This window comes from Camarhynchus parvulus, chromosome 1 (assembly GCF_901933205.1).
Source record: "Camarhynchus parvulus chromosome 1, STF_HiC, whole genome shotgun sequence".
Classification (NCBI taxonomy): Eukaryota; Metazoa; Chordata; class Aves; order Passeriformes; family Thraupidae; genus Camarhynchus; species Camarhynchus parvulus.
Window position 1 is genome coordinate 21,129,795 of NC_044571.1, and position 14,597 is coordinate 21,144,391.

General features: G+C 38.7%; 1 protein-coding gene across 1 annotated transcript in view; it reads left to right on the forward strand.

The window, feature by feature from the left end:
• The window catches only part of ANOS1 (anosmin 1), a 130,286-nt gene that overhangs the window by 73,873 nt on the left and 41,816 nt on the right, over window positions 1-14,597 (forward strand). The window contains 2 exon segments of the mRNA XM_030961733.1: window positions 4,015-4,199; window positions 11,098-11,227. Coding sequence (XP_030817593.1) covers window positions 4,015-4,199; window positions 11,098-11,227 — 315 coding nt within the window.

Below are 14,597 nucleotides of genomic sequence, written 5' to 3' on the forward strand. Positions count from 1 at the left end.
TGATTTGAGTCCTGAGATTCTGTGAATAAACCTTTTTTTGACATCCTCCAAAAAGAACATATAAGCTAATAAATTTTTTGCTTAGACAAATTTCAGAGTTTAATTTATTGAAATTTAAAAAAGCTTTATACACTTAAATGTTTGAAAAATGTTCTCTTAATGCACAAAAATAAGCATTTGTGAAAAGAATATTCTTTTACCACACGGTTGGTGTTTTTGTACAAGAATCAATTCTTCTTATGTCAGTGATAAAAAATAAATATTATTCAGTTATTCACTTATTAATCAGATAGTGTGGGCTCTCTGTGGGAGCCTAATCAGCAGAACTCTGATCTAAGCTCCAGGCTTAGGTTTGAATCCATGCTTATTTCAAAATGTGGATGGAAACATGATAAAATAGGTAAAGAAGATAGTGAATTTATTTTTAAGTTCATTATTTTAACTAAAATGTTAATAAATCCTTTTCAGTGTGTTCAGAAGGGAAACTGTCTTGTTTGCAGGATTAGAGCAGCCCCTTTAAAACTAAGAGGAATTAGTACACACCAACACATAGCACCTTTCAAAATGAAAGTTATTAAAATGGATCACTTACTTGGTTTTTTTTGTCTTATTAAGACAAATGACCAGAGTTGTAAAGAGGCATTCATGTTGTGTGTGCAATGATTTACACGTTCAAGCTCCACACCACAACTGCAAAGCATTCCAGTAAATACAATAACTGCAAAAGGTAAACACAAACAAGCAAATAAAACAAGATTAGATGCTCCTGGAGCTGACAGAACATATGAGAGGATATGATACATTCTGTAACCACACACTGGAAGGTCTCCTCTGTTTGGCCTGATTAAGTGGGAGCAGCACTAACCTTCCCTAACATCTTATCACCGATCTGCAGGAGGTGCTGGCTTGTAAGAGCATATATGTCTTGCAGAGGAAGGGCAAGCTCAATACCCTACTGCCTTCTCAGCTGATGAATTCAGCTAATTAGCCTCTTCAACCTGTCTTACTGCAACAAAAGACAAATAGAAGTGGAGCAGCCTTGCTATTCATTTCCTCCAGGGGTAAATGACCTTCCTGTCACTAAGGAAGAGCAAACTCTGCAAGCATGACTAAGATCTAGTGAATAAGTTCAGTACTTATTCTTATCATTTTGACAGCACTCACAGCTTGAAAATGAACTCAGATTGAATCTAAGAGTCTGCAGAAGTTTCCATAGTTTTACTGTTGATCAAGTGGTGGAGATTTGTTACAACAGTAGATGTAAAATTCCCGTCTGATTTGCTGGATTACCAAACTGAATTTGCCCTCTAGTACTGAGTGCTAAAGTCCAATCCTAAAAAAAAATGTAAATGTAAGTACACTGCCACCAAAGACATATTACAAATGTTTTTGGATTAATGTAACAAGTACATTTGCATCTCTGTTGGGAATAATACTAATTGGTTATGTGGTCTTCACATATTTATATCCCTTTAGTGGAGATATCAAATGTTCTCTCCTACTGTTCTATCACTGGCCTCATCCCCCATCTTTACACTGTCTCAACTAGTGAAGGACTTGAGAAAGTGTCTCTGCAAATCTGTGTAGAAAAAGGTAAATTGTGAAGGGAAGATTCGGAAATTCAAAGGGTCTGATGATGTGGCAAGATTGTGGTAGGATAACTGGGGTCAGACGGTCATCCACAGTTTTATGACTCTCCATGCTTAAAGCAAAATAGTTTTGTATTATAGTGTACAGATTAAATGTGCTCATCTCTGAGTGCTTGCACAACTCTGTTTACAATTGTGTTGATGCCATGGATGTACCCTTTACAAGGCACTCCAATGGAAACATTTTGAATTCTGGGTGAACCAATGTTTAAGATACAGGTTTTCATGACAGGCCAATGTGCAGCTACTTTTCATGGCACTGAGATTCATGTGCTGTTTGAAAGACACCTTTAGAACCATTTTTCCTGGACTCTGCTATGGCAACATACAGTGATCAGTGGTTTGAATTCTTTGGTTAAGCACTGCAGACTTTGGACTAATGCAAACTTTGGAGCACTGCAGACTGAGGGCTAATTTGTTCCAGCACGAAAAAGGGGGCTGACCATTTACATAATAAAAGGCACATTGAAGAGTAATTGGATCTTCACATCTGGATATTAAACTGATGGTGCTGGTTCCACAGAAGTATTTTAAAGTGCACTTGTGCCGTGCTCTCATTGTTTGTGCTGCCGTGCTCCATCTGCACACGATTACATAACACTGAGATCCTTCCAATCAAGTGAATCCAACTGCCCCTAATGCAAAGCAGATGGAAGTTTTCTGAACATGCAAATTGTGGGATTATTGTGTATCATAACTAAAGAAGGATTTGCAAATGTGGAAATCCTAAGTCATATTCATTATGTTAGACTAAGACATTAGGCTATTGAAGGATATCCAGGGTCTAAACTGCTGTGGTAGCCACATTTAGGTACTGTGTTTTTTTCAGGCGTATTTTAGTTTTCTTGAAGATCTACAAGATGATTTTCATTTACTTTTAGGTCCTTGTATACTCAGGTTTATAAGAATACCCCTTAAAATGTAAAAGTGGCTTGTTCACTTGAGGAAATTTTGGTACTAAGTAATCTGTGGCAGACTGAGTAGGAAACAATTTCTCTAACCAATACATGCAGGTGGCCTTATGTAGACAGTCATTGAAACAACAAAATAACTAAAGTGCATATGACAACTTGCTAAGAAGGTTTATATGTCAACACAGAGATCTTATTTGTGACATATCCTCAAGTGACAAAATGCTGCACACTCAAATATAAATATTCCTAATGTCTGTCTAGAGAAATGTATCTAACACTTGATTTGTTGATTTAATCAAAAGATGTCCAATTTGAAGAGTTGTTTTTTCCTTCAAGCTACTGCAGATGTTTTCAAAAAGGTGATATTACTGGTAGTATAACAACATAAATAACCATCTTTTGGTGTCACTGTCTAATGAGAAATTACAGTAATATTTTAGAAATACATCTTTTTCTCTGAAATGGAACAATTTGACAATATATATATAACATATCTATTCCAAGATGTCTTGGAATTACCTTTCCTAGCTCTTTAGGGAAGAGTGGAGAGGGACACATAATGCCGTGCAGCTGCAGCATGTGAGTCAATAAGATCATGCAGCCACGGAGAAGCAAACAGCTTTCTAAAGTACATCAGACTCATGTAAGATGTATGAAATAATCACACTTCGCTGGTCTGCACTGCTAAGAGCTTAGACACAGTCTGTGTGCAGTGGCTTGACTCTGGAGAAGGGCTCTTGGGCAACTGCAGAGTCTCCAGAGGCAACTGCAAGAGTGAACAGGGATCTGGGAACACTGAAATTAAAGGGAAATGGAGTGCACTGTAGTTATTAGACTGAAGAAGAAAACATTAGGAAGCATGGTAACAGTCTTGTGGTACATGGAAAGCTTCTTCATAGATAAAAGAAAGAATCCCTTCCCCATGATCCATGAACATCTTGGACCACTACTGAGTTTATGATGCAGCTGAGGAGACTAAACAAAGCAGTGAGAAAGCTTTCTTGTAGCAAGGATAGAGAAATAGTAAAATAGGCTACTATGTGATGCTATGGAAGTTTTGTTACTAGATGTGTTTAAGGATAAATTGGGTGAAAAACTGAATAAGAGGTACAGCTGATTCTGCTTGGGAACAAAGGGATCTTTCTCCCAGTTGTATTGGGCAAATGTTCTCTGTAAAGTCAGTTTTAGTTTACGACTTTCACACCCTTCAGTTTTTTAATGAAATAAAAAAATAATTTTGAAGATTTTTTTAAAAACAAATTTTAATGTTAGCAGAGATGGGTTAGCTAGGAACAGTTCTGAAACTTCCATGCTTATCATTCCTCTTTTTTTGGCATTTTCTCTGACAAATAATCATTTTTCAATTATTTTTTATACAGCTTCATCTACAAATGGCTTAATCATATCTTGTAAATTACTCATATATTTTTATCTGTGCATTCCTACTACAGGTGTTCCGCTGAAACCCCGGAAAGAATTAAAATTCATAGAACATCAGTCTGGAGATCTGGAGGTGAAGTGGTCTTCAAAATTCAATATTTCCATTGAACCTGTGATCTATGTTGTTCAGAGGAGGTGGAATCAAGGGATCCATCCAAGTGAGGATGATGCTACGAACTGGCAAACTGTGGCACAGGTCAGTTCTTTGTAAGCAATATGGATCTAGTCTCAGAATGTCACAAGTCTCTTGAAGAATGTAGAATTAGAGACCAAAATCCATTCCAGGAAGCGCATTAGGGACATAGTCCTTCTGAGTTTAGTGGAGCTCACTGCACAGTGTCCAAGGCATGGCTTGATTCTTGTCAAAAGTTAAAAAACCCAGCTGGTGAAAAGGCTATTTATTAAAAAAAAAACCAACAAAAAAACAAAACAAAACAAAACAAAAAAACCAAAAAAACCCCAAAAACAAAACAAAACAAAACAAAAACAGAGTGAAAAAAATTACTAAAACCTTTATTCTTTGTAAACTTGTTTTTCTCAGGTGTGACCCTCCCAATTCAGAAAAGTCTATGATGTCATGCTCTTATCACTCAGTGCAATCCAGACTAAAAATGTAAGATTCATGAGCAAATGTTTCTTAATGAGAAGCAGCCAACAGAGCATAAATTTTCACTTAGTTCCTTCCCAGTTTCAATCTGTTTTTTACCATGCTGACAGTCCACCTGGATGGCAGAGTTCCAATCGTTTATCTTACTGCTTCACCCTTATCCCTGCTGACAAGAAAAATAAAATGCTGATTTTGAAAAGATCTGCAAAATATCATTGTAGCTAGGAAAAAAAAGGAAAAAGAGAATAACTAGAACCATCCACAAAACAGAGTAAGGGATTTAAATTCTGTGACAATTTGTGCTCATTCTCAATTCAGATTGCGTTGGAAAATGCTGTCTTACAAAAACATGAAGCTTGTGAGGCTGAACACTCAGAAGTGAATTTCTTAGGTTCAGCATGGTGCTAGAGGGAGCTGTCACTATGTTGTAATCTTGCTCAGAAAAAACCCCCTGCAGCAGACCCTGGCTGGAAACCTTGCTTGTGCAAGCCCATGAGAGCATGTCCAAAACTGATCAAGTCACAGTGGCTTATGATTTCTCAATTGAGGTGCAGGTCTTGAACCTGCATTCTCCATTCCAGGAAACAACCTCCTGCCTTTGTTACAAGAAAAATACCAAGTGGCAAAAAATGTGCCAGGTCTGAATTACTCCTCACTGTTACTGAACCATGTGTCTGTGATAGACTGTGGAGGCTCAGCTGCTGTGGCTGGGGAATCCAGGCTGCAAAGGGAGCACAGTGCTCTGCTATTTCTCATCCCAGACCACATGCACATTTCTGGGAACATGCACTATAGATGCTCCACAGTAGCTGAACATACATGAACCCTTGCCTTGCTGTGCATCTGCAGGAGAGTGCTTCACAAACACTGTTCCTTTGCAGTAAGAGCAATAAGAAGAGCAGTAGAGCAATAAGAAGCCTGACAGCTGCCTTTCCTGGGGTCTGGTGAATGCAGGCAGAAGGGACTGACATCTTTCTGACAACTTCACTGTCCCTTCTGCATCACAGGAGACATGAATTTGATTGTGTGGTGGACCCCCCTGGGAATGTCAGTTCAAAGCACGCTTCAGGATGCCCAACTGGCTTTGTGAACTGTGTGTACCTTATGGGACGTGCAGGCTGGGCACCCTTGAGGGCTGCTAGTAATCAGAATTTCTGTCTTTGGAGAGTAGTGTACCTCCTCCTATGGTGTTTGTAGTTTTAGACATCCCACCAGGCAATCAAATTTGTTTGGCCAAATGTGATAGAATTTATTTTGCAATATCAGCAGCAAGGATGGATATCCACTTTGACTACAGTGATTGTGTGCACACCCTCCAGGCTTCCCTTGTCTGTGTAACTGAGATGTTTTCCTTGTGTGATTCCAAAACATTGAGGTATGAGCCCTTCATTGTAGGCAAAGGCTGAGAAGAGCTCAGCCATTTAGCTGAGAATTCCTAGAGCATCTCTGTCCAGGGGAGATGATTCTGGCTCTTTGAAGAATTTTTTTTTTTTTAATCTGTGACTTAAGGTAGAGAGCATGTGAAGAGCAATCAAAGATCAAAAAGGCTGTGGGTGAGGATTGGAATTTCTCTATGCTTATACCCATATGTAGCATAAACAAAGTTATTGTTTGCATCTTCGTATAAGAAATTTCATAATTTTTCATGAGAATTACTCTTCTAATATTTTTTGTCTGTCCAAGAAAAAATGGGGTTATAATTTTCAATAACTTTAAGGGGTTTAAATTAAAAAAAACAAAAACTTGCTGTATTTTATTGGCCTTAGAGGAGCTAATTTGCAAGTAATTTCTCATTTTTGACACAAATTTTTACTTTGTATTGAAACAATAATTTTGAAAATGTTTGTTTATTACTGTGCCATGTTTGTTGTGTCATCTTTATGTTTTCTTTTTAAGGAAGAAGGCTCAATCTATTAGTATACTATTTTGCTCTCCAGTTATATCAGGAAAGCAAACACATTGAAAACTATTTTAGTTATTTCTCACTTCTGGAGGAAGGGATTTTAATGTAGTTTTTTTACGGCGTATTTTGGGGAAAATGTGATATGATTAATCATTTGACTAAGTTCCATTAATATAAAAACTATGGTAACTAAGATGCTAGTTGGCCAAGCTAGCCAGCTGAGCAGGACCTGCTGCATTATCCTATGGAAATACTGCATGTCGTGTGAACAGACTTACCATTCCATTTGGTACTAATTCTCTCTAAAAATAGTAGCATTACTGTTTACATTGGAAATTCTGCTATTTAATCATATTACTATAATATAATAAAGTTGATTAAAATATACCAGGCCAGTTATTTTCAGACAGAGCATGTCTGTGTTGTGTGAATGGATGTAATGTGTACACACACACACACACACACACACACACACACACACACATATATATATACATATATACACATATGGGCAGACAGTGATGAAGTACATTTATTAGTCTAGTACATTACTAAAACAAATAAGGAACAGTATTTACTGATAGCTTGATTTTGACAGATCTTAGTGCTTCACCTTGCAATTGTCTAAACTCTGTAGACAGCTAATCTGTTTCAAAAATAAAGCTTCTGAAGCACCTGAAGTTCTGGTTCTGAGGATCACAAGGAAATTCTCAACCCATGATAGTGAGAAATACCTGCTGGATGGAGCTAACCACCAGTCCTGTACACTTAAGTTTCTTTCTCCATCTCTTGGGGAGGCTTGCTTTGGTAAGCAGAGAAATGAGCCCACCTTGTGTGGGATTGCATTCACATGAAGTAGGGCAGGTCTGCTGTCCTTTGTTAGAGTAGTGGATACAACACTCAGAATTTCTTTTGTATCAGAGGAAACAGAAACTCAGCTTTTCTGATACCCTGGGTGGTATCCCTTCACGTTTTGAAATGCAAATTCTTTTATCACTGTGTTGATTCCAAAGGTGTAGAGCTGTGAACTCAGCAGGGTAAGGCTGTACTCTCCTATTTCTATTAAACCTTTGTGCTACAGAGAGGAGTCCAGGATTCATAGTGGGGAATGAGCACAGTGAAACAGTCCATTGATTACTGATCCTTGGATAGAGTCCTCTGTCCAGGTCTTTGCTGTGAAGAGTTCTTTGCACCAATTTTTAACATATATGCATAACATATATACACTGTTTGGAGTGTTGACACAAGAATCCCACCTGAATGGTCAAACTGCTATGCTGCTGGGTCAGATATTCTCTTTTCTTCTTCATCCCAGTCGTAGTAAATCCCACCTTTCCCTTACAAGAAATTCTGACTTTCAGCCTTTCTTTCTCCAAGGAACAGTTTTGCATGTGAATATATAACATGTTATAGTTCTAAGTAGCGTGCGGCATCCAGGGTGCTGGGGAGTATCTTCCCCTTGCCTCTCATACAAAGGATGGAATTGAAGGTAGGTCATCCATGCTCTGGGATGCTCTTGATCATTACTCAGTTGTAGGGGCAGCAGAGGGAGGTTTCTGCAGCCGTGTTGAAGACAGTAACAGATAATCCCCTTTTGAAGGACAGGATGAGGAGACTACTTTCAAGAAAGGGCTCAGGATTTAAACAGTTAAGAGCTGCTGGAAGAGGAGTAGAATTGTCAGTGCTTCCTAAATAGAGCAGCTCTGGGCAAATCTCAGCCAAATTCTCACAGAAAGCCCAACCTCGTTCTGCTTTCTGGCCACTGGAGGTGGCCTGTTGTCCCTTGGACCCAAAACGAGCTCTTGAGAAGTAATGTCAAGGTATTATGTGTATTGTCCAGCTTATGTCATTAAGATTACCTGCTGCTTTTATATGAAGTTGTATCCTAATGTAATTAATAGGGATTTTCCCTTGTCTTCATTGAACTTTGCATGATTCTGAAGGTGGACATGTTGGCCAGTTATTTTGTCTGAGGACTAATTTATTATTTTATTCCAAATGAGATACCTGCTGGGATTTGAAGCTATCTTACAAACATTCATCTTATAAGTAAACAATGCCAAATAAACAGTAATTATGATTCTGTAATGATTTGAGTGGTGATCTTTTGTTTTTGTCTTTTATTTATGATTCTTAAAAATTCTATAAAAGTGTTGGTTTTTTCTTTCGTATTCAGACAGAATTTTAGGTGTGTGATGAAATTTAACCATTAGTTATTTGGTACCACTCAGCATAGCTTTTGGTGGGTTTAAATTAATGTGAAAGATATTGAAAGGACTCTGAATATTATGACCACAGCTCCAAACATACTAAACAAGTGAGAACTAACTAAACAAAAGAAATTGAACAAAAAAAAAAATAGATATAGCACTAAGGTAGTGGAAGATATCTCAGCAATACTTAGTTATTTCTAGAAATTTATTAATTCTATGTAAAAGGTGCCAAAGGGGTTTATATCATGGTTGTTGGAAGTAGACCCTCCTGCATGCCATTGAGCTTAGCAGGAGCTTGGCCAACAAACTGAATTATGAAAGTAATAGGCCCAAGGCATGTTCAAAAGTTAAAATAATTTTGGCATTATGGATTGACAGTTTATTTGATTTTACATTATTTCGTGGTTGCCATGGGAAACTGACACAACTGAAATACTTTCGTTTAATCAACAGAATATGAGCTGATGCCAGTGGCAAGTAGTATTCCTTTGAGGGATTTGGGATTAAGTTTATTCAGATTATGCTTGCCATGTAACAAAGTTCAGCAAACATATTTTTAAAAGCCCAGAAGACTGTAACTAGTTATTTATGATTAAATATTGGTCCTGAACCTGTTTTCAGTTGCAGCAATAGAGGAGCTGGCTGTTGAAAAAAATAGGATATTTGAGTGCTCCATAAAATAAAAATAATTGCAAAAGTTGATTTGGGTAGGCTCTTTCTTCCCTGGGGCAAACCTTGGATAATTCACTCTACAAGTAACATAAAGGTTAAAAAGGGAAAGGAGGTGAGGTAGACTGTCAGGACTGTTACCCCTGCTTAAGTTTAGAAGAGAGTGGTCTGCATGGAGAGGGACTCTGAGTAGCAGCAATATATGATGGGCTCAGAGTCTGCAACACTCAGCAGTCTGAGAGCAGTCAATAATATGGTTTAGAAAGGGTCTCCTTTCCTTACGTGCACACACAGATGAGATATTTGTTTCCCTAAATTTTGTTTGTCACCAAATGAAGAGACTAAGTGGAGAAGAACACCTACAAATTTTATTTATCAGGGCTCTAAGAGGCCATTGCTGAAGAGCTGAAGCAAATTCCTCAGTTTCTGGTTATCTGAGTTATGTCAGCAGCTTCTGGTTTCTTACACAGATTTGAAAGGGAGCAAGAAGCAGAAATTATGTTTTGCCTTTTTCTGGGAGCTACTTAGTATCATTACAAGTAATGTTGTATACAGGAAAGGTGACTTCTTGAAGTTGTATGAAACAGAGCTTGTAAAAATAAATTGGTGTAACTACATTTTTAATGTGCTTGCATGTTTTGTCAGTAATGGTAATCAGTGATGATTATATAATATATTTAGACATATATATGACATCTGGTTCAGGTTCGTGTGTTACTTTGATGAAAGAATTAAATCAAAATGTAGTAAACATGACATACTAAAGTAAATTGAAAACTGGATAATTGAGAGGTAATTGTAAAAGTAAAATTTCAAAGTGGATATGTTTTTGATGTGTTCTACAATATTGACACATCTTCTGTAGCTGGAAGTGATTCAGTGGTTACCAGGAGGCTGTGTTCAGTTCTGGTGTTTGTACCTTAAGGAAAAAAAAGAAACAATGCAAAAGATAGCTCTTCAAAAGTTTAATGGGGTAAAAAAAATGGAAGAAAACAGGGCTCAGAATAAGAACGTGTAAAGCACTTCCTACTGAAAGGGTTCAGAGTGTAACTGTGCTTATGCCATATTTCAGTGGTTCTCCCCTCAGGATTTGGAAATTGAACTCATGACACTGGCAATCTCAGTAGGTGTTGTTGGAGAAAAGGTCAGCTCCTATGACCTGAGAAAAGTCTTCAGGGAAGAGTTAAGGCTGTGAGTGTCTTTTTGACCTAAGTGCCAAAGATGTGAAGAGGGCGTACATTCATTATCTGAGAGTTTTGTGTTTCCTATGAACTAGAAAAAGTGGGTTCTCACAGCACTGGATTTCATTAAGCTATTTTGGACCCCTAATTCTCTGAGAATTGAGAATTGAGGAAATCAGTCGTGTCACCTGGGGCAGCGAGTTCCCTGAAATATCACCTGAACAGTGGTGAAGGCTGTGATAACTGCAAAACTAATTGTGTGAATTTAACAGCACTTCACCTATTTTCTAAAGGCTACTTTTTCCAGAAGAGACCTGCAATGCACTGTAAACTTGGATGGTTTTATCATTTTGCTCACAGCTGTAAACGCTTTGCAGTGCAGTGATGGCTGGGGCCAGGTGAGGCGGCTGCATGCAGCCTGTGATGCTGCTGTGTGCTCAGCCAGACCGCTGGGTGCTGCACAGCAGATGGCAGGTGACCTTGTCAGAACAAGCAGTGTAAGTGTGACATTTCCCCCCCAGACCACGGAGGAGCGCGTTCGGCTGCCGGACACCCGCGCCAGCCGCTGGTACCAGTTCCGCGTGGCTGCTGTGAACGTGCACGGCACCAGGGGCTTCACTGCACCCAGCAAGCACTTCCGCTCCTCCAGAGGTGAGTTTCCCTCGTGCTGTCTGCCACCCACCTTCCTCTCGCTCCCACCTGCAGCACAGCCTGATCTGCCTGCTTTTGTGGCAGAGGGTTTTGAGCAGGTGGGTTTTTGAGTAGTTTTGCCACTGACTTTAGAAATGGTGTGAGATTTGCTTGAAGTCAGCAAACAAATTAAAAGCTGAAGTGTCATTATTCTTTTACCAGCAAAAGTGTCTATGAATAAAACTCCTTTGAAACATTTTCCACATGATTGGTATCAAACTGCACGACCCTGACCATGAAATACAGAGCTTGGGTTTCAGTGTTTTAATCAGAGAGGTTTATCTTTTTTTTTCTTTTAAATTATGAGAAATATGTTATTGTCATATGTTTAGTAGAGTATTGGAATATTTTATGGCCTGTATCTAAATAATTGTAGCAGCATTGTTTTGATGGAACTTTGGACCCTCTTAATAGAATTTCCTCTTGATAGCACTAATTGTAAATGCTTAAGAATAAAAAAGAGCATAAATGCAAAGCAGCATGTTTCTGTTCATTACAAAGGCATGCCTGATGATCCACAAAGTATTGTAGGAATTTTTGTTAATAGTTCTGGTTTTGCAACTGTTTGGGCAATAAAATAACTTTGAAAATTATTTCTGTACCAGTAAATGGTACATGAGGGATGGAGGAGATAGAAACGGTTCTCCTATCCTGTGAAGTTCCTGGCATTCTCCCTGGTGTGCTTTTGACCAACATGAAAAAGAATTTTCCCAGACGGCTCTTAGGCATAGTACAGGGGTTAGCACAAGCCAGAAACTATTCCCGTTAGACAGATGATTTGGATGTGGTCACCCTCTCTTAAAGGCAGTCGATAATGTGGGCATATCCAGACCACACTAGTCGACTTTAGTGCCAGAGAATGAGATCCAGCACTCTTCACTCTACTAACAGAAGCAGTTCTCAATAGAAAGACTTGTTGTTATTTTAGTAGTGACAGAATCTTTACACTGGTATAACTCTGCATACTTTGAGGAATGTATTTCCTCCTTTTTCTGCAGACTGAATTATCTTGCAGTACAAGCAGTTGCCATCTTTGGGTTCCTGTGCTGGCTTTTAGCTTACTGTTTGGCCATAGTCAGTCCTAGAAAAGAATCTTTTTGCAGGTGCATTTATAGAGGCATGCAGATATTTTTGCTGTTATGGAAGGTTTAATCTCTTACTGAATAACTATATGTTAGTCTTAATAATTTTTTTGGTGCTCTAGCTGTGTTTGTGGTAGGAAGGTTAGCTGGCATAGCTGTCCTGTTACTTCTGTGACCACAAACCTTTTCATGCACAGAAGTATTATTTTAAGAACTTACAATACTAAAGTAGTATACCATTTCAGAAACATAAAATAATACAGTTCCTTCGAGCTGTGAGTTTACTGTAAGAACTCTTCAGCAGCAGTACCTTTCTCTTTACTTCTTCAACAGCACTTCAGCAGATACAGCAGTTTGTTGCTGAATCTGGCACCAACTTTCTTTTAAATTGAGATCATTGACAGTTGTTTTATTGGATTTGTAAATATTTTCCAACTATTCTGCTTTAAACCACTATTACTACAATTACAGAAAGGTATGTCATGGTAGCACTGAGGTTTTGGCTTGAACATGACATTTTCAGGCAGGATTTGTATTACTTTCAAAAAAAGTGGCCCCTTACTGAGTGTGCTAGCCATGCTCAAAATACCATCCTTGGTAATGAATATGAGCATGTCCATGGTAAGTCATCCTGAAGGTCTCTTTAGCCCAGAATCTGACTCCAGCCAGAGGTGGGTATCTGGATAACAGTGTAAGATCAGGATAGACACATAGGGGTATTTCTTCAGAATAGTCTCCCAGCTGGCAGTAATTTGTGTTTCAGGAACTTGTGGTTTTGAAATCATTACATGAATGCCAGAGTCCATTTGTGGTCTCTGCAGCTACCCCTGAAGCACTTGCTGTCCTTGAGAACTGCTCATGGCTGTCTAGTGGAGATGGAGAGCACTTTTAGGGCTTTGTGACGAGGGCAGCTCTTACCTAATAAACCAAAAGTTTGATAATGGCAGCAAGTATGTAGCCAGCATTCTTCAAAAGGCTTCCGTAACTCTCAAAATAACTGTTTTCAAATCTGAACTCCTGCCCTTGGCAGAGGATTGTGAATTGACAGACAAGCAGCAGGAAGTTCAGTTAGCTCTCAGCTTCATAGCCCAGATCAGCCTATGCTGGCAGCTCGTTTGGCCATTCTAGGGGCTGTGGAACTGCCAGTGGCTGTTATAAAGATGTGAGTTTGCCAGATGAAATGTGCAGTCACTCCAGGTGACTCCTATGAAGGTGCTGTTGGGTGCTGACTGCTGGGAACGATTCTGGGATGCTCCTGTTGGTGTCTTTGAGCCTCCATATCCCCAGGTGGGCTGTCAGAGTTGTAACAGTTACAGTGTCACACGAACATTTAATTACTGCTTTGGAGCTCAGTGGGAAATGACAGCCCCTGCCTGGTAGAGAGGCAAGAAACTGCTGCTCAGATGAGCCTAGTTTTTTGTGTGCCAGCGTCTACTGGCCCCTGCTGAGCTCCTACAGGCACATTTAACCTCCAGTTTGGAAAAGAAAAGTGGATTTTGGCACATCACCTTTGGAAGTTTGCTGCCTTTCTGTGCCATGTTTGTGTGAAGTGTGGACAGATTTTCACATCAGTGTTTCACTTCACCCTGTTGTGCCAAGACCAAAAAAAGATTATTATCTTGGTCAAACTTAGCAGTAGGTTTCTTCAAAAATAAACCCTTTGATCAGGAAACATGACAGTAATTCCTAAGACAGTTTCTCGTGCAAGATACTGAACTTGAACCAATTGCTCATAAGTAATAATGAAGAGAAATTTTTTTGGGTTTGTTTTTCCTCTAAAGGGGGACAAATATGATATTTAATCTTCTTCTAGGAAGAAGTATGGCACCACAAAGTCTCTGTCACTAAATATTTTAAGATGTTAAGAGGAATATTCAAAAACGTGCTGTAGTTACTCAGAGAGTGAATTTTTGTCTGGTTACCACAATACTGCTTTATCCTGTTTTGTCTTTTTGAAAATGCAAAAAACATGCTCTCTAAATAGACACAGCAAAATAAGGTTTTGTTTTATTCAAAATGATGTTAAGTCTTCTGAGGTAATTACCATTAACTTACTTATCACTAAATAAAACTCCTAATTTTCCAAAGTAATTTAATTTCTCAGGCATGAAAAAGACAAAAACAGGAAAACAAGAATATTTCATCAAGCATTTCAACTTGCCGTTCTTCATCTAATTGTGTTTTGAGGTCTCATCTGCTGCACCTTTGGATGCTCTTATGCCATAAACATTTGAGGTGAAGGTTTATTA